Genomic DNA, 21,074 nt, shown 5'->3' with positions numbered 1-21,074 from the left:
CATCTATGGAGGGGAATAAACAGTCGACGTTTCAGACCAAGACCGTCTATCAGGATGGGAGAGGAAGGGGGAAAACACCAGAATGAAAAGGTGGGTGAAGGGGAATGAGGATTAGCTAGAAGGTGATAGGTGGGTAGGAGAGGGAAAATGCTGGAGAAGAATGAGGGGAGAATGGATTATGGGAGAAAGGGAAGGACAGAACCCGGGAGCAGTGTTAGGCAGGTGAGGAGAAGAGTTAAGAGATCAGGGTGAGGAAAAGATGAAGAGGGAGGGAGGATGGGAAAAGAACAAAAGTAAAAAAAAGGGAGAATGGAAAAAGAACAAAAGAAAAAAAATTATAGGAAGGAGAAATTGATCTTCATGCCATCAGGTTGGAGGCTACCTAGATGGAACTTGACGTGTATCTTATTGTACTGGGGCGGGGGGGGGGCATTTATTAATCTTACAACAGCGGGATAGCTGCTGTCCTTGAGCCTGGTGCTATGTGCTTTCAAGCCTTTGTATAATCCTTAAACATTAACTCATTTTCCCAGTTCTGATAACAGGTTCCTTGGCTTGAGGTATTAGCTTTCGTTTTTCTCCCTTCAGATGCTGACTGACGTGCTAAGTGTTTCTAGCATTCTCTATTTTTGTTCCGGATGAGACCACAGGAGATGGGAGCAGAATTAGGCCATTCAGCCTGTCGAGTCTGCTCTGCCATTCCATCATGGCTGATGCATTTTTCCCCTCAACCCCTATCTTCTGCCTTCTCCCTGTAGCCTTTTACACCCTGACTCCACCAGTACATAAACCAAAATATTACCACGTCAATTAATAAAATGTACTTCAAAGTGTATGTAGTCCACAGCACAGGTAAACCTAGTACAGTAAACGGCTCAGTACCCTAGCGACGAGACCTTGGTAGTGACGGGGTACTCATTAGTCTCACAGCCTGAGGAAGGAAGCTGTTACCCAGTGTGTCAGTCCTAGTCCTGATGCTCCTGTACCTCCTTCCTGATGGTAGTGGGTCAAAGAGGTTGTGGGATGGATCGTAGGAATCCTCAATGCTTCAAGCCCGTGGTATATATCAGTACTGAACCAGTACTCCTAGCCCAATTTTGTTCTCCTTTGCCTCCTTGTCGTGACAGAATGTGGCTCAGGGGGGTCTGGCTCGGGTGACAATAGCGAGTGTGAACAGGAGAAGTGCCGGAAATATGGAGGAGTTTGGGACGAGGATTCCGAAGACGGACCGTGTGACTGTGGATTATCATGCCAAGGTGTCCCCCGGTCTCCTGTGAGTAACTACCCTCCCATTTCTCATTGCTATTATAGGCATCTCAGGAAAATAAGATGAAACCTTGTGTGAAAGTGATTCTCTTTTTCTTCTGCTTTGAAAAAACAAATAGAATGTAATGATTGATGGTAATTCACAGTAGTGTTCCTGCACTTACAAATTACAGCTACCTAATTTCTGAGAAATCTTCAGGCTACATTGGCGTAGAAATTGGAAGATTTTTAATTTGATATTTGCATCTTAATGTCTTTTTAATTTGGCTGGCCTTGCTGAATTTCACTCAGTGGCCACTTTATCAGGTACACTTGCACACCTGCTTGTTAATGCAGATATCTAATCAGCCAATCACATGACAGTGACTCAATGCGTAAGAGCATGCAGACATGGTCGAGAGGTTCATTTGTTGTTCAGAATGACCAGCAGAATGGGGAAGGAATACAATCTGAGTGATATTGACCATGGGATGGTTGTCGGTGCCAGGCAGGGCAGGTTGAGTATTTCAGAAACTGCTGATCTCCTGGGAGAACATTTTTTTTTAATAACTGTCGGTGGGATTCCCTAAAGGTTAATTTGCAGGTTGAGTTGGTGGTAAGGAAGACAAATGCAATGTTAACATTCATCTTGAGGGGACTTGAATATAAAAGCAAGAATGTAATGCTGAAGCTTCATCAAGCACTTGGAGTACTGTGAGCAGTTTTGGGCCCCTTATATAAGCAAGGACGTGCTGGAACTGGAGAGGGTTCTTTCGATGTTCATGAAAAGGTTCACAGAGATGAAAGAATTAGCATTTGAAGAGCGTTTGATGCCTCTGGGCCTGTCCTTGCCGAAATTTAGAAGGGGATATCTCATTGAACCCTATTGAATGTTGGAAGGCCTAGATAGAGTGCATGGGGAGAGGGTGTTTCCTATAGTGGGGAGTCTCAGACCAGAGACCAAAGCCTCACAATGCAAGGATGCCCCTTTAGATCAAGGGTCCCCAACCTTTTTTGGACCACGGACTGGTTTAATATTGACAATATTCTTGCGGACCGGCCGACCGGGGAGGGGGTGGTGTTAATCACGACCGGAATATAGGTGATAAGTCAACTATAAGTCACTTATAAGTGGCTAATACAGTCAATTTCATTTCTAAAAGGGTTTATCTAACGAATTTAATATTAAACACAGCGCATATTTTCCTTGCATGAATATAGTGATAAGTCAATAACATCATAGCATTTTAAGTAAGTTTGGATATTAAACACACAGCACATATTTTCCTCGTATGAACATATAAAATCATTGCAACACACCAATATCACTGAATCAGTGGGAGCCCTGAGCTTGTTTCCCTGCAACAAGACAGTCCCTTTGAAGGGTGATGGGAGACAGCGATACTCTAACGGGGTTCCTTGTGTCCAGTCTATTCCGCAGTTTAGCTTTCGTTGCATTCATTGCAGAAAACCCCGCTTCGCAGAGATATGATGTTGGAAATGGAGCAATGTTTTCAGTGCTTTCATGGCTATCTCAGGATATTCAGCCTTGACTTTGATCCAGAATGTCGGCAGAGATGTTACGTCAAACATACTTTTCAGCCCACCGTCATTTGCAAGCTCGAGGAGTTGATCTTCTTCCCGTGCTGACATGGACGATTCACTGGGGACACTCACAAATGGGTCACAGACCCATTCCTTTGCACGTCTCGGGTCATTTTGCGGTTGGGAAGTAATGCTCGAATTCTGTCGACAGCAAAGATAGGTGTTCGCGCACCAGCTGTGAGCCTCAGTCTCTCCCAAAATCCCAGCTAATGTTGGGAACATGTCAGATATGCCCCTGTCCACTCGCCGTCCCCACACTTCCAGTTTGGCTGTGAAAGCAGACACTTTATCTGCCAACTTGAAGACAGTTGTCATTCTCCCCTGAAGTGACAAATTGAGTTCATTGAGCAGGTAGAAGATGTCACACAGATAAGTGAGTTTTGCAATCCACTCCTCGTCACTGAAGTGTGCTGCCAGTGGTGACCTTTTTCCTGAAAGAAATTTCTGTAGTTGCTCTCTTAACTCAAAAACCCTGGCCAGGGCTCTCCCCCTTGAAAGCCACCTGACTTCAGTGTGTAAGAGAAGGTGTTTGTGCTCTGCATCTGTTTCCTCGCAAAGCTGCTCAAACAGACGTGAGTTAAAGGCTCTTGCTTTGATGTGATTGATAACTTCAACCATGTCACTCAATACGGCTAGCCACTAAGTACGACACTCTCAGAGCAGCAGCATTTGTGGAGGTGGTGGCTCTCAGCACTTGCTTCTGTCCTGCTTGCTCACGTTTTTTCCACTCAAACAACTCAACGGGTTTGTCTTTAAGTGCAGGGTGCTTGGACTCAAGGTGCCAAAGCAGTTTTGAGGGCTTCATTGCCTCATTAGACAGCTTGTCTCCACATATCACACACAGGGGGCTTGGAGCGTGTGAGTCACTGATTGCAATAAAGCCATATTTTATGTACGACTTGTCGTATTTTCTGTTGAAGGAAGCTTTCTTTTTTTTGCAGTCTCGATCTCAGCTGTCTCTGCGTTAGCATCATTGTTAGGCTTTTTATGTCCCCTACCACCTCTTACAAATAAACTCTCAAGCGATGTTTGTTTTTCACTCATCGAGTAATTGTAGGTTAATGACCGACTGATGACCTCATGTGTATTCAAGTACAACAGTGGGCGTGACAGGGAATGAGGAAAGGTTCAGCTGACTCATATCGTTTCATATCGCCAAATCATATCGTTTCCTGGCGGCCTGGTAGCACATGCTTTGCGGCCTGGTGGTTGGGGACCACTGCTTTAGGACAGAGATGAGGAGAAATTTCTTTACCGGCGGGTAGTGAATTTGTGAAATTCATTGCCACAGACAGCTGTGGAGGACAAGCCATTGGGTGTATTTAAAGCAGAGGTTGATAAGTTCTTGATTAGTCATGGTGTCAAAGATTGTGGGGTGAAGGCAGGAGAATGGGCTTGAGAGAGATAATAAGTCAGCAATGATGAAATAGCAGAGCAGATTCGACGACCAAGTGGCTTAATTCAGCTCCTATGTCTTATGGTTTTATGGGATAGTGCTCACTGTTAACACCTTGCAGAGCATGAAACAGACATCCTTTTATTTGTGCCAAGAATTTTCTTGTTCAAGGATTTGTTTTTAAACTCTGCCAGGAGGGCTGAGCTGTCACAGTTCCTCAATGCTACCTCTTCTTAACAGCTACAGGATTTTCCTGGAAAGAGGTGTTTTTTCTCTCTCTTTGACTGCTGGTCTCTCTCTGCCTAGGTCTGTGGATCTGATGGGGTGACCTATGACAATGAATGCACACTGAAGTTGACGCGGTGTAAGCTTAGAAAGGACCTTCACGTTATCGTGCCCAACTCCTGCAAAGGTAAGTCTTTCATCAGAGCTCGAGGTCACACACACACGCACGCACGCATGTACACATACACACACACACAAACACACACACACACACACACACACACACACACACACACACACCTGTGCTCACATCACAAAACACACATGCACACATATACATACACGCATTAAACATACAACATACAGATACACATGCGTGCACACACTCACACACAACACAAACACATGCACACACACGGCATGCAAACACTCAAAATACACAGACACACATAAACACAAAGTAACTGACACACACACACACACATACACACACACACACACACCAGCACATGTACATCCCCTCCCTCCAACACATACATTGGCACCCTCACAAACACATACATACATATAGCACACACTCACACTACTATAATCTGACACTCAACCACACCAAATGGGGTGTGATATTTAAACTTAATACCATTCCCATGAAATCTCCGCAAAACTCGAACTGATGTTTTCCTTTGTAATAATATGCTGTGGTACAATGACAATTGATAAGTAACTCAACACACCGATGATCTCCAGGGACATAATCCCAGTGTGTTCCTGTCATTACCTGTCAGCTAAAGCTCTTAATACAGGTATAATGGCCATCTGGTACCACAGAGTCGCAATCTGCTCATGATGCTTTCATTTACACCACTCCATCGAGCCTCTACCTTTGGCTGATCCCTGATCTCCTCACTAGACAGTTCTGTGTTACTTCTTGCAAAATCACCTTTTCACCAGCATACCTTTATGAATCTGACATTGGATTAAGTTGTCAGTCTGAAATATCTACTGAAATGGAGAAACGGCAGTTGAAGATTTTACTGAGAGAGCTTCCTCGGCCTCTTTGACAGTGCTCTGGTTAGAGTCATAGAGACAGAGTTATCATCGTCGTTATGTGCTATGTCATATGACGTAGGAAATCACAGTGACCATGAGTGTTTTTGGCAAATTTTTCTAAAGAAGTGGTTTGCCATTGCCTTCTTCTGGGCAGTGTCTTCTGCATGCCATCGTGGCTGGAAACCCAGAACAACACACACAAAATGGTGAACTCAGCACATCAGGCAGCATCTATGGAAAAGAGTAAGCAGTTGACCTTTCATGCCGAGACCCTACATCAGGACTAGAAAGGAAAGGGAGAAGTCAGAGTGAGAAGGTGAGGAGAGGGGTGGAAGAAGTACAAGGTGGTAGGTGATAGGTGAAACTGGGAGGGGGGTGGGGTGAAGTAAAGAGCTGGGAAGTTGATTAGTGAAGGAGATAAAGGGCTGGCAAAGGGGGAATCTGATAGGAGAGGACAGAAGGCCATGGAAGAAAAGGAAAGGGGGAGGAGCAGCAAAGGGAGGTGATGGGCAGGTAAGGAGATAAGGTGAGAGAGGGAAACAGGCATGGGGAATGGTGAAGGAGAGGAGGGGGGACAATTACCAGAAGTTCGAGAAGACGATGGTCATGCCATCATGTTGGAGGCTATCCAGACAGAATATAAAGTGCTGTTCCTCCACCCTAAGTGTGGCCTCATCACAACAGTGGAGGAGGCCACGGACTGACATGTTGGAATGGGAACGGGAAGTAGAATTGAAACGGGTGGGCACTAATCCCGTTCGTTGTGGCAGATGGAGTGTAGGTGCTCAACAAAGCAGTCTCCCAATCTACGTCGGGTCTCACCAATAATACAGGAGGCCACACCGGGAGCACTGGATACGGTAGATGACCCCGACAGACTCACGGGTGAAGTGTCACCTCACCTGGAAGAACTGTTTGGAGACCTGAATGGTAGTGAGGGAGGAGGTGTAGGGGCAGGTGTGGCATCTGCTAATGCTTACAAGGATAAATACAGGAGGGATGAATGGACAAGGGAATCGCATAGAGAGTGATCCCTGCAGGAAGCAGAATATGGTGGCGGGGGGAAGGAAAGATAAAGGTATGGCATTCGTAGTGAAAATAAGACAGGGAACTTAAAGTCATTGGAAAGAGCAAGAGTGTGTGAAGTGTCATGGATACTGGTAGGAAGCAACTAAACTGGTGGGAATAAAACAGTAAACACGAGGAATTCTGCAGATGCTGGAAATTCAAGCAACACACATCAAAGTTGCTGGTGAACGCAGCAGGCCAGGCAGCATCTCTAGGAAGAGGTACAGTCGACGTTTCGGGCCGAGACCCTTCGGCAGGACTAACTGAAGGAAGAGCTAGTAAGAGATTTGAAAGTGGGAGGGGGAGGGGGAGATCCAAAATGATAGGAGAAGACAGGAGGGGGAGGGATGGAGCCAAGAGCTGGACAGGTGATTGGCAAAAGGGATATGAGAGGATCATTGGACAGGAGGCCCAGGAAGAAAGAAAAGGAGGTGGGGGGGACCCAGAGGATGGGCAAGGAGTATAGTGAGCGGGACAGAGGGAGAAAAAGGAGAGAGAGAGAAAGAATGTGTGTATATAAATAACGGATGGGGTACGAGGGGAGGTGAGGCATTAGCGGAAGTTAGAGAAGTCAATGTTCATGCTATCAGGTTGGAGGCTACCCAGACGGAATATAAGGTGTTGTTCCTCCAACCTGAGTGTGGCTTCATCTTTACAGTAGAGGAGGCCGTGGATAGACATGTCAGAACGGGAATGGGATGTGGAATTAAAATGTGTGGCCACTGGGAGATCCTGCTTTCTCTGGCGGACAGAGCGTAGATGTTCAGCAAAACCATCTCCCAGTCTGCGTCAGGTCCCGCCAACATATAGAAGGATATATATAGAAGAATATATCACCAATATATATAAAGAATAAAACAGTCAAGGTATGCAGTGGCTGTAATGATAATTTGAAGGTTTTCTGATGCTGGAGCCAGAAAGAACTATTAACATTAATTGCCTCATCAAACTCTGTGGCCAACTCTAGCCCAATAGTCAATACTCCAAAACTGATGATCACATTTTTAGCTTCCATGTCCCTGATTTCTGTGGATATCCCCAGCAATATTTCATCTTTTCACTTTGTAAAGGTGCTGCTTAAAGTCCACATGGTTGAATATCTCCTTTCTTGCTCAGTGACATCTGGACTGTTTTACAACTTCCTAGGTACTAATGTGAATGTAGATTAATGTGGTGAACTCAGTGATACATTTTTTTAGGTACATCACTGGCGTAATTAGAACCCAGTGCGAGAAAACAAAACATTTGGAGAAATAATTAGTTAATTTATTGACTTATAAAAAGGATTCCTGTTTGAGGGGATGCTGATAATGATGCCTCTTTAAACAAATCTATTATTTGAGTAAATTAGCAAAGTGTCAATTGTGAAAGGATTAAGTATTATCAGATTTGAAGTGAATTTTATGATCAATTTATGGACTTGAGTCTCTCCCAAACTCAGTGGAAAAAACCTGCTTGCATTCACCTTATCTATAGCCCTGATAACTTTACATATCCCTGTCAAATCTACCCTCATTTTCCAACACTCCTGGGAATAAATTCCTCGCCTATTCAGCCTCTCCCGATAACTCAGGTCCTGGCCGTTGCTGGAGCATGAGGTCCTGCGTTTTCGGGAAAGGTTGAATAGGTTAGGACTTTATCCCTGAGAGTTTCAAATATTACAGGGAGATTTGATAGAGGAATACAAACTTGTGAGGGGTATGGATAGGGTAAATGCAAGCTGAGGTTGGGTGAGACTAGAACTAGGGGTCATGGGTTAAGGGTGAAAGGTGAAATGTTTAAAGGGAACATCGAGGGAACTCCTTCACTCAGAGGGTGGTGAGGGTGTGGAAGGAGCTAGTGGATGTTGGTTTGATTTCAACATTTAAAAGAAGTGTTGGGGCGTGGCCAAGTGGTTAAGGCATCAGTCTAGTGATTTGAAGGTCACTAGTTCGAGCCTGAGCTGAGGCAGCGTGTTGTGTCCTTGAGCAAGGAACTTAACCACACATTACTCAGTGACGACACCGGTGCCAAGCTGTATCAGCCCTAGTGCCTTTCCCTTGGACAACATCGGTGGCGTGGAGAGGGGAGACTTGCAGCATGGGCAACTGCCGGTCTTCCATACAACCTTGCCCAGGCCTGCGCCCTGGAAACTTTCCAAGCCGCAAATCCATGGTTTCACGAGACTAACGGATGCCTACATAAAAAAGAAGTTCGTACAAGTACGTGAGTGGGATGTGTATGGAGGGCTGTGATTCGGGTGCAGGTCAATGGGACTAAACGGGCTAATGGTTTGACACAGACTAGATGGGCTGAAGGGCCTGCTATTTTGCTGTAGCGTTCTATAACTCTATGAGTGTTCAATGTCCCTCATAATACACTGAGTCCAGATTATTGGTAGGATTGCATGTTTGAACACATCTCAAGGAGATGGTTTGCCAATCTGTTCCTGAGAATTGGCCCCAAGATCAGAGATGGAAAGGGCAGCTTGTTTCGTGCTTGCCAGTCTTTCCTGGGTTGGCCTTCACTCATCCTGTTGTTGTTGGTCTGGAATATGATTTAAAGAACAGATGGGTCTGGGAATTACCAGGATCGACTGAGCCCCTTTGTAAGTTGTTTAACACGCTGTAAAATTAGATATAATTAAATGGGACCGCATGACTAAACCAAAGCGGGGACACAATAGCAGTGCAAAGCCCTGAGCAGGCCCTGAGAGAGAAACTATTTTGTCACCGAATACGTTAGTAGTGGTTAGCGTAACCGCTTTGCAGCACCAGCGATCACAACCACTGCTGTCTGTAAAGAATTTGTACGTTCTCCCTGTGACTGTGTGGGTTTCCTCCGGGTGCTCCGGTTTCCTTCCACATGCCAAAGATGCACGGATTAGGGTTGCTATGTTGTGGGCATCTGATGTTGGCGCCTGCCGGAAGCATGGTGGCACAGTTTGAATTGGCACAAACAATGCATTTCACTGTACATTTCGATGTACATATGATAAATAAAAAGAGTTTTAAGTTTCGGGTGCCTCTGTGGCACTGCAGTTAATGCAACAGTATTACAACGCGGGGCATTGGAGTTCAGAGTTCAATTCCATCGTCTCCTGTAAGAAAGATTGTACGTCCTTCATGTGTGCGTGTGGGTTCACTCAGGGTGCTCCAGTTTTGTCCCATGGTCCAAAGACGTTCCGGTTAGTAGGTTAATTGGTCATTGTAAATTGTCCTAGGGTTAAATCGAGGTGCAGTCGGTGGGCCAGAAGGGCCTGTTCTGCACTGTATCTCTAAGTAACTAAACCGGGAGAAGTGTTTTAACAGAGTATAAATTATCAGCACTAGGCTGGTGTCTAATTGGAGGCTATTTGGGACATAAAACTCACCACTAACAGTCTCTTGTACAGAAAAGCCAATTTAAACCAAGAACTGATTCTCTGTGAAGTGTGAGGGAGCCACACCAACTTTCACAAATCAATGCTGGCTGAACTCTCCAAACATGCAAAAAGTAGAAGATAATCAAATAAGTAATGTGCATTTAATCAACCTGTTTCTTACAGCAGAGGGATTGTCAAGGTTAATTAGCAGCAAATTACCCAATCAGCTCCACTTTGGCTGGTTAAAGTGTAACCAACATATGAACCATTTCTATTTATTTATTTAGAGATATAACTCGGAATAGGCCCTTTCATTCCCACTCCTTCCTTCACTCCCTCCCCTCCTTCATTCCCCTTCCTCTCCACTCTCCTCCCCTCCCTCCCGCTCCCATGAGCTGTGGGACAAACACCGCCTGATGGCACCAGCTCACTGTCAGTATGGAGGGGTTAGGTCGGAGGGTCTGTTTCTGTGCTGGGTGAGTCAGTGACTGCTGTCCTCTCTCTAGTCTCACTCCTAGCCCTTTACCCCTCACCTCCCTTGCAATCCTTTTCCTTTCCCTCCCCTCCCCTCCTCTCATCTACCTTCCCCCTCTCCCTACCTTGCTCTCTCTCCCCACTCCCCTCCCTCCCTCCATCTACTTCCCCTCCCTCCTACTCCTCCTCCTCTCCCTACCTCCTTCCCTCTCCCCACCCTTTCCCTCGCCCCTCTCCATCCCGCTCTCTGTGCTCCCACCTTCCCCCTCCCCAGGTGTTGCTATGGCAACAGCCGGCAGCTTCTCTCTCCAGTATTTCCCTACTCCTGGTGCCATTCCAACTCCAAAACTCTCACACAAAATGATGTAAAGGCAGAGTGATTATCTTATTTTTCACATGGTGGACGATCCATTAGAGTAGGGGATGGTTGCATGGTGAGAGGCCAGTGGTTTGGAAGAGACCTGAGGGGGAATTCCTTCACACAGATGATGGTTGCCGTGGTGGAAACGGGAATTCTCACAGCATCTAGCCAAGACATGGATGTATTGCAGCGAAATGGGATTGGTTTAGATGGTTTAGCAGCAGTTAGCATGGTTATTATGGGCAGTGTGGCCTACGACCCTGTGATCTGATTTCTCCAAAACCTGTGAATTAAAGGTAGAGATTTGTTTTACTTGTCACGAATGCATCGAAACATCAAAATGCTGTGAGATGCGTTGTTTGTGTCACCACAGTCCGAGGATGTGCTGCCAAAAGGACCCGTTCCACTGCCGTATCTCTAAGTAAACTAACTTACTAACGCTAACCTGCACGTGTTTGGAATGTGGGAGGAAACCGGAGCACCCGAAGGAAACCCACGCGGTCACGGGGAGAACGTACTCATTCATTGCAGACAGTGGTGGGATTGAACCCCGACTGGTCACTGCTGTTGCTGTGAAATGTTGTGCTAACTGAACCTCCATTATTTACTGTCTGTTTGTTCAAACTCTTCTCTCTTCCCGCAGATGCACTTCCAGCGTCCGTCCCCGAGCAACACTGTAGTAAGTCCGTCTACGGCTGTTGTCTGGACAACATTACCGCTGCCCGGGGTGTTGGCCTTGCAGGATGCCCAAGTAAGTCCTTCCGCTTTAACACATAGCGTAGCGGTTAGTGTAAGACTTGACAATGCCAGTAATGCGGGTTCGACTTGTAAGGAGTTTGTACCTGTGACCCCATGGGTTTCCTCCCTATTCCAAAGACTAGGTTAGCAGGTTAAGTGGTCACATGGGTGTAATCGGGCACTGCGGGCTCCTTGGGCTGGAAGGGCTTGTTACAGTGCGGTATCTCTAAATGAATAAAATATATAAACACAGAGTGACCAGCTGCTGGTGGCTGGCCCTTGTGCCTACCAGATGGCATCTGCTACTTTCTAAAACTCTCCCAATTCTCTGCTTAGCAACATATATGCCCATCCTTGCAGACTAGAGCACAGAGCATTACAGAGCAGTACAGGCCATTCAGCCCATATTGTTGTGCTGACCTTTTAACCTACTCTAAGATGAGTCTAACCCCTCCCCCCCACATAGCCTTCCATTTTTCTATCATCCATGTATCTGTCTAAGAGTTGCTTAAATGTGCTTAACGTATCTGCCTCTACCACCACCCCTGCTCCACACACCCACCACTCTGTGTAAAAAACCTACCTCTGTCGTCCCCCCTGCAGTTTCTTCCAAGCACCTTAAAATGATATAGTGCAAAACGAGAGCACAATTCTGAGGTAGTGTTCGTGGATTCATGAACCGTTCGGAAATCTGATGGAGGGGAAGGAGCTGCTCCTAAAACATTGAGTGTGTGTCTTCAGGCTCCTGTGTCTCCTCCCAACTCTAAGATCAATCTAACCCTTGCCTTCCACATAGCCCTCCATTTTTCTAACATCCATGTGCCTGTCTTGAGTCTCTTAAATACCCCTAATGTATGTATTTATAACTTTAATCTTTTCTGTTAGTTTCTGGAGAATTACAACATTTTGCTATTTAAATATCCATGCTGCAGTTGTGCAGGATGTTGGTATGAAGATATGTTCGGAATATTGTGTTCAGTTAAGGTTCCCCCGCCATGCAAATAAATAAATAAATAAGATATGGGTGAAATTCTGGCAAATGGGACTATCTTTGATGGGCATCTTGGTCATCATGGATCAAATGGGCCGAAGGGCCTGTTTTCCTGCTGTATCACTTGATGTTTCTGAAATGCTTGCTATTTTTATCCATTAGAAAGTTTATCAAACTAATTTCACAGTCCATGTTAACCAGTTCAGTTGCCATTCCAATAATTCAATGTGTATTTTTTTTTGCCCGTTCTACAGAAGATTTTTATTTTGACTCCTATCACAGTTTAAAACGTAATCTCAAATTCAGGGAGTATTGCATACAGTTCTTGTCCTCTCCATTATAGGAAGGATGTTGTGGCTTTAGAGAGGGTGCAGAAGAGGTTTACCAGGATGCTAAAAATGCAAACACGAGGGAATCTGCAGATGCTGGAAATTCAAGCGACGCACACAAAAAATGCTGGTGAACACAGCAGGCCAGGCAGCATCTATAGGAAGAGGTACAGTCAAAGGGTCTCGGCCCGAAACGTCGACTGTACCTCTTCCTATGGATGCTGCCTGGCCTGCTGTGTTCACTAGCATTTGTTGTGTGTGTTACCAGGATGCTGCCCAGATTACAGGGCTGCGCTATAACGAGAGGCTGGATAAACTTGGGTTGTTTTCTCTGGAGCAGCGGAGGCTGAGGGGAGATCTGATAGAGGTTTATAACATTTTGAAAGGCAGAGATAGAGTAGAGAGACAGTATCTTTTTCCCAGGGTTGAAATGTCTAATACCAGAGGACATAGATTGAAGGTGAGAGGGGGTAATTTCAAAGGAGGTGTGAGGGGCAAGTTTTATTACACAGAGAGTGGTGGGTGCCTGGGGGAGACTTTAAGAGACATTTAGATAGGCACGTGGGTGTGAGGAAAATGGAAGGACATAGAAATTGTGTAGGCAGAACGGATTAGTTTAGTTGTCCATTTGATTACTAGTTTAATTGGTTCGGCAAAACATCGTGGGTCAAAAGGCCTGTTCCTTTGTTGTACTGTTCTATGTCCTATGATCAATTATGTTTGCTTTTTCCCAATCTTCAGAGATTTTTATTTTGACTCCTATCAAGGTTAAAAGTGTCATCCCAAGTAAGTTAAGATGCATAACCAGGCAGCAACTGGCAAATATTTCTTTACTGTGACCGTTGCAGGTACCTGTGAGTGTAATAGGTACGGATCGTACAGCGAGACCTGTAATCCCAGCACGGGTCAGTGCTCCTGCAAGCCGGGTGTGGGAGGCTTGAAATGTGACCGCTGCGAACCTGGATTCTGGAACTTCCGAGGCATCGTCATCGATGAGAAAAGCGGATGCACCCGTAAGTGGATTGACAAGTCCTTTAATCAGAATCAGAATCAGGTTTAATAGCACTGGCATATGTTGTGAAATTCGTTGTTCTGCAGCAGCAGTACATTGCAATTCCTAATTAAAAAAACCACATAAATTACATTATATATAATATGAGTACAAGCTGGCAGATGATACGTGAGATCAGGAGAAGGCATCTGTCACCTTCAACTTATCCTCCTTCCCCTCCCCAAGCTTATTCTGGAACAAGGTACATGAGTCTCAGGACTCACTGCACCAAGTTCAGTTGAACCGAAGGGCATAACTTCACTCAGCTTCACTTCATTGAACTGTTCCCACAACCAATGGACTCACTATCAAGGACTCTTCATCTCATGTTCTCAATATTTATTGATTATTTATTTATTATTATTGTTCCTTCTTTTGTATTTGCACAGTTTGTTGTCTCCTGCACTCTGGGTTAATGCCCTAGTTCGACGGCCTTTCATTGATTCAATTATGGTTATTATTCTATAGATTTATTGAGCATGCCCACAAGAAAATGAATCTGAGTTGTACATGGTGACATGTATGTACTTAGATAATATAGTTTACTTTGAACTTTCATTTCTTCCCCCTTCCTCTCCAGTCCTGATGAAGAGTCTCGGCCACAAACATGAACTGTTTATTCCTCTCCATAGGTGCCCTGGATTTCCAGCATCTGCAGAATCTCAAACAAGAGAATATCTGCAGATGCGGAAAATCCAAACAACACACACACAATGCTGGAGGCACTCAGCAGGCCAGGCAGCATCTATAGAAAAGAGTAAACAGTTGTTGCTTCGGGCCGAGACACTTCATCAGGGCTAAGAAGGAGGGCAGCAGAGATCACAGAGGGGGAGCAGTGAGAGAGGGGTTTCACTGAACTCTCATCGAAGAGAAGATTTGAATTTCTTCAGGGGTGGGCACCCCTGGAAAAATCCTTGCAGTGTAGTAATCAAATCACAATCAAGAGAAAATCTGTAGAATGCTGGAAGTCAAAGTAACCCACACAAAATGCCGGAGGAACTCAGCAGGCCAGGCAGCATCTATAGAAAAGAGTGAACAGTTCTGATGAAGGGTCTCAGCCCGAAATGTTGACCCTTTACTCTTTTCCATAGCTGCTGCCTGGCCTGCTGAGCTCCTCCAGCATTTTGTGTGTTTTAATCTGCAAAATCTCGTGTTTATGATTGTGTTCCTGTTTACCAAACAGTGACAGCAGAAGAAAGTATTGGTGGGACCTCTGATGGGTTGAAATTCCTTTGAACAGTAACATTTTGCAATCTCCCAGCATTTAAAATACCCTTAACACTTATCCATAGAGCACTGCACTGGTAAACTTAACGACTAATGGTTGGGGGCAGTACGGTAGTGTCAGGGGTGGGGGGGGGTGTCGGCGCGGTAGTATAGCGGTTAGCCTAACGCTATTACAGTGCAAACTATAGCCTAACGCTATTACAGTGCAAACTAAAATTAATGTTGAAGAATCAGTGGTGAAATTGAAAGAAGTAAGCTTGTCTGTAGTTGGGGATTTTATTTTATTTATTTATTGAGATATAGCTTGGAACAGACCCTTCCAATCCTTTGAACTGTGCCTCCCAGCAACCCAACGCTTTAATCCTAGGCTAATCTCGGGACAGTTTACAGTAACCAATTAACCTACCAACCAGTGCGTCTTTGGACTGAAGGTGGAAACTGGGCATCAAGAGGAAGCCCACTCGAGAACATACAAATTCCTTACAGGGAGCAGGAGGAACTTACTGTCAAGCTTTGTGCTTGCCGCTACTCTGCTATGCCCCCCACCCCTCACACTGCCGTTGGTGCCAGAAGCATGGCATCACTCACAGTCAATTGACGTTCAATTCTGGAGCCATCTGTAAAGGTGTTTCTTTGTCCTTCCAGTGAGCACTTGAGTTTCCTCCCAGTGCTCTGGTTTCCTCCCACAGTCCAAAGACGTGCTGCTTGGTGGGTTAGACCATAAGTCCATAAGATTTTGGAGCAGAATTAGGCCATTTGGCCCATTGAGTTTGCTCCACCATTTCATCATGGCTGATCCATTCTTCCTCTCAATCCCAATCCCCTGTCCTCTCCCTGTATCCCTTCTTGGCCCGACTAATCAAGAATCCCTCAACGTCTGCCGTCAATATACATACAGGCGGCCTCCACAGCCGCACGTGGCAATGAATTCGACAGGTTCACCACGAATTGATCATTGAAAATTGTCCCGTGAGTAGGTGGGTTGCTGGGTGCTGCGGCTCGTTGGGCTGGGAGGGACTGTTCTGCGCTGTATCTCTACGTAAATAAATAAAACACTTTTGGGCTGCCTCCAGCACATTCCTTGCTGATTTGATTTGACACAATTAACACATTTCACTGTATGTTTTGATCTACGTGTGACAAATGAAGCTTATCTTTAAAATCTTTGTTGTTTAACTAAGAAAAAGACAGAGAATGGAAAATGTCTGGCGTGTGTGTTATGTTTTGTAACTTCAAAACATCAAACTAATTTAAAAGAAAACACGGGAGTCCAGGAATGCAGTCTAACTCCGTGTTTACCAGAAATGCACATGTATCACATAGTAGTGCGATGACATTTGCAGTCCACGTATTTTTACATATAACCATAATGAATTATTAAATAACAAAGAATGCTTAATCAAACAATATCTTTATAAGATTACTCGAATATTACTGAAATATTAATTACACAACTATGTGCTACCGATGCCTCTGTTATAGCTGCAGTAACGCATCTTGTTCCTCTCTTCCTTTCGCAGCGTGTAACTGTGACCCACTTGGGTCTGTTCGGGACGACTGTGAACAAATGACGGGACTTTGCTCCTGTAAGGCAGGGATCAGCAGAATGAAGTGTAACCAATGTCCCGACGGCAGTAAGCTGGGCCCGAACGGATGTGATCAAGGTGAAAGCACTGATTCATACAGAGAGAATATTCAGCACAACTTTTCATTCATTTAGAACAGAGATGAGGAACAATTTCTCGCTGGAGTTTAAAAGAATGAGGGAGGATCTCATTGAGATCTACCAAATATTGGAAGGCCTAGAGTGGATGTGGAGACGATTTTCCTAGAGTGCGGGAGTCTAGGACCAGAGGGCACAGACTCAGAATAGAGGGATGTCCATTTAGAACAGAAATGAGGGCGAATGTCTTCAGCCAGACTGTGGTGAATCTGTGGAATTCATTGTCACAGACGGCTGTGGAGACCAAGTATAATTGGGCACAATTAAAGGCATCCGTTAGTCTTGCGAGACCATGGATCTGTGCCTGGAAAGTCTTCACTCTCCAGAGCGCAGGCTTGGGCAAGGTTGTATGGAAGACTGGCAGTTGCCCATGCTGCAAGTCTCCCCTCTCCATGCCACCGATGTTGTCCAAGGGAAGGGCAAGGGCCGATACAGCTTGGCACCAGTGTCGTCGCAGAGCACTGTGTGATTAAGTGCCTTGCTCAAGGACACAACATGTTGCCTCAGCTGGGTCTCGAACTCACAACCTTCAGATCGCTAGTCGAATGCCTTAACCACTTGGCCACGTGCCCACAATTGGGCACATGGATGATAGAAAAATGGAGAGCTATGTGGGAGGGAAAGGTTAGATTGATCAGACTATGTTAAAAGGTCAACACAACATTTTGGCCCAAAGGGCCTGTATTATTCCATGTTCCATGCAACATGTTATGTTATGTGCCAAGTCGTATGACGTGAGTGATCTTGGTCTTTCCATGACCATAATTGTTCTTGGTAAATTTTTTTCTACTGAACTGGTTTGTCATTGCCATCTTTTGGGCAGTGTATTTACAAGACGGGTGACGCCAGCCATTATCAATACTCTTCAGAGATTGTCTGCCTGGCATCAGTGGTCGCATAACCAGGACTTGTGATATGCACCAGCTGCTCATATGACCATCCACCACCTGCTCCCTGACCCTGATGGGGGGCTAAGCAGGTGGTGCACCTCGCCTGAGGGTGACCTGCAGGCTAGTGGAGGGAAGGAGTTCCTTACACCTCCTTTGGTAGAGTTGTGTCACTCAGAGTGTAGAGCAAAGAGAGTGCAGTGCAGGCAGACAGCAGGTGGAGTGTGAGGTCGAGAGCCTTTTATCGTACTCGAGTCCTATAACGGTGGGGTACTGAGACATCGGGTAACTTTGCTGCCCAAGGACAAAACTCCTGGCAACAGTGTAGTGTAATGGTTAGCTTAAGTCTATTACAGTGCCAGTGACCCAGGTTCAAGTCCGGCTGCTGCCTGCAGGGAGTTTGTAGTTCTCCCTGTGATCGTGTGGCTTTTCTCCAGGTGCTCCGGTTTCCTCCCACATTCCAAAGTCGTACGGGTTGGCAAGTTAATTGAGCTTGTGGGTGTAAATGAGCTTGTAGGGCTGGAGGGCCTGTTACTGCACTGTCTCTCTGAATAAACACTCGGAGAGTCAGAGTGCTCCTGTATGATATGGAGGCAGCAAGGCACTAGACCACAGAACCCCATAGAGGGTAGTAAAAATGACCCAGAGGATCACCAGGGTCTCCCTCCCCCTATTTGTATCATTTACTGGGAGTGTTGCAGACAAAAGACCCAAAGCATTGTTGAGGATCCCTGCCACCCATCCTACAATGGCTTTGACCCACGATCATCAGCAAGGAGGTACAGGAGCATCAGGACTAGGACTGACAGACTGGGTAACAGCTTCTTCCCCCAGGCTGTGAGACTAATGATGACCCTGCCGCCACTGAGGTCTCATCACTAGGACAGTGATCTGTTTACTGTTTACCTGTGCTGCACAGTTCAGGCGTATTTTGAATTCTACAGTACTGTGCAAAAGAATTACGCACGATAGCTATATATACATGCCTGAGAGATTTGCACAGAACTGTATTTTATACAGTATGAAATAGTAATAATCTGTTTTATGTGCTGTGTGTGATATATGTTTTATGGGTCCAGAGGAATATTGTTTCATTTGGTTGTATACATGTACAGTCAGATAACAATAAGCTTGAACTTGAAGGCAGAGATGAATTAAGTTGGTGTTTTATCTTCCCACAGACCCGTCTATTTCCCAGACCTGCGACGATGTTGTTTGTCAGTACGGAGCAACTTGTGTGCAGAGTGTTGGACAAGCTTACTGTGAATGTCCCTCTCCCATCTGCCCGAAAGATAAACAGTTCAAGGTAAAGTCATTCATCACTGGGTACATTCCTGCACAGTGTTTCACGTTGTTTATTAATTGGGAATACAGTCTTCTTCTTCTTCTTCCTAAGCCCATCACCCCTACCGTGGCATGGGCCGCCAACAGCAGCTTGCCAGAATCCTCTGTCCGTGCCTTCCACTTTCACCACACAGCTTCATAGGTCTTCTAGTGGACATCCCTCCTCTCCCCACGGATGAGGTATTTGGAGCTTCTTTTGGTGTTTCCCTAGCTCTGGGTTTTTATGGGGTGGGGTTCCTATCCCCTATGCCCAACCCTCCCCCATTCACAGTGAAGTTTGTGACCGTCCATGGCAGGGTTGGGAGTACTGTGGATTCTGGTTAATCGGGATCCATTGGGACCGGTACAACTTGTCCCAGTTAAGCAGTGGCTCCAATTACCCGAAGTTTCATGGACCCAAATCCCTACCTTCACCCTTTTGTTTTTGGGATGTTTCCTATTGTCCCACATGTAATGCCCATTCTTCTCACAGTTTGTCTTGCTGATGTATGAAGCATGCAGTTGTAGGTTTCAGTACTCTGTTATCCCTGCCAGCTGATGGTGAGTGGTGTTTGGCAGATGACTTTTAATTTGGTCCTGTACGGTAATTTTTTTCAGCTAGTGTCAAATCTTTTTCTGACATCTTGGCAAGCGTCTTAAATTTTTTGAAGTCAAAACAAAAAACATAATTATCAAAAATCACTGCTTTCTGAATCAGCATCTGTTGGCCCTAATTGATAACATAACACAAACAAAGGCAATTGATGTTATTTAAAAAGTGTAGGGGGAGGGGGAGCCCAGTGTAGTGTCTAACGGTCACGCAAGTGCACACAATTGACACAGCAACACTTTCCTGTCCCAATTAAGCAGCACTGTCCCAAGCAAGTGAAGGGAAACTCAGCTATTTTCTCAATTAATTTTTGGCCTTTAAGAGTTGTCCCAAATAAACAGTTTCCCTGATTAGCTAATTAACCAGAGTTCACTGTACTTGGAGATTTAAGCTTCAATGCCTTTGGATCTGTTTAAGAAATCTTTATCAACAACTGAGGCAAGAAATAAGCTTTAAAAATAAAAAAAAAAGCAATGTGAGAGTTACAAAGAACATTGATGTGTGAAGGAGTTAATTAGATGCAAAAATGCAATCCAAAAATCAAATCCTCCAGTGAAACCTGATATAAAATCGTTCAGAGACAACAGGGTCCTGGGGTCCATTAACATCAAGATCTGTCAAAACTCGCATGGATTGTAAACGCAAGAGATTCTGCCAATGCTGGAAATCGAAAGTAACACACAAAATGCTGGAGGAACTCAGCAGGTCAGGCAGTATCTATGGACAGGAATAAACAGTCAATGCTTCAAGCTGAGACTCTTCACCAGGACTGGAGAGGAAGAGCGAAGAAGCCAGAGTAAGAAGATGGGGGGAGGGGAAAGAGGACAAGCTAGTAGGTGATAGGTGAAGCTATGAGGGTGGGGGAGGGCGGGTTGAAGTAAGAAGCTGGGAGGTGATAGATGAAAAAGGCAAAGGGCTGGAGAACAGGAATCTGATAGGAGAGGAGAGTGGACCATGAGATGGTGGCATGCTTAGGCACAGCAGCCACTGGGGGTCCAATCAAAGTCGTATTTGTTCATCTTGTAAGTCTTTTTTATAATTGCAAGTCACTGCTGGATGTTCAGTGCATCAAGTACTGCAGGACTATGCCAGCATCGAGTTGCTCGATAGCAGTGGAGCTGGACTTAGTTGGTATCGCTGTTCTGTTGTTGCCTGGACTTGTGCGTGCCGTTGTGCCAGGACGGTGCGCAATCCAACAAACGGAGCAATGTCCTTTTGGATATTGGTAATGTGCAATACTCTGTTCATCGGCAAGGCTGATGGCGGGGGAGCTGCATTACCTCAGTTGTGGTAAGGACTGGGCCTCAGCCACAGGGTTTCCTTGGTCACAGCAGCCTGGTGAGAGAGCAGGCACCTCTTCTGGGCATGCTGGAATCGTGCTGGATTGGGTGCTAACACCTATTGTTTGCTTGCTGCTGCCCTCCGATG

The 21,074-nt window shown here is 45.5% G+C and overlaps 1 protein-coding gene across 4 annotated transcripts in view; it reads left to right on the top strand.

Annotated features, from left to right (window-relative positions):
• Window positions 1–21,074, top strand: part of agrn (agrin) — a 546,801-nt gene that overhangs the window by 428,980 nt on the left and 96,747 nt on the right. For all 4 annotated transcript variants that reach the window (XM_072245169.1, XM_072245168.1, XM_072245171.1 and 1 more), the window contains 6 exons: window positions 1,128–1,273; window positions 4,553–4,658; window positions 11,411–11,518; window positions 13,674–13,838; window positions 16,624–16,767; window positions 18,895–19,019. In XM_072245169.1, the coding sequence (XP_072101270.1) occupies window positions 1,128–1,273; window positions 4,553–4,658; window positions 11,411–11,518; window positions 13,674–13,838; window positions 16,624–16,767; window positions 18,895–19,019 (794 nt within the window). The remainder of the gene's footprint in view (window positions 1–1,127; window positions 1,274–4,552; window positions 4,659–11,410; window positions 11,519–13,673; window positions 13,839–16,623; window positions 16,768–18,894; window positions 19,020–21,074) is intronic.

This window comes from Mobula birostris, chromosome 27 (assembly GCF_030028105.1).
Source record: "Mobula birostris isolate sMobBir1 chromosome 27, sMobBir1.hap1, whole genome shotgun sequence".
NCBI classification, from domain to species: Eukaryota; Metazoa; Chordata; class Chondrichthyes; order Myliobatiformes; family Myliobatidae; genus Mobula; species Mobula birostris.
This window is presented reverse-complemented; position numbering and strand designations above follow the sequence as displayed.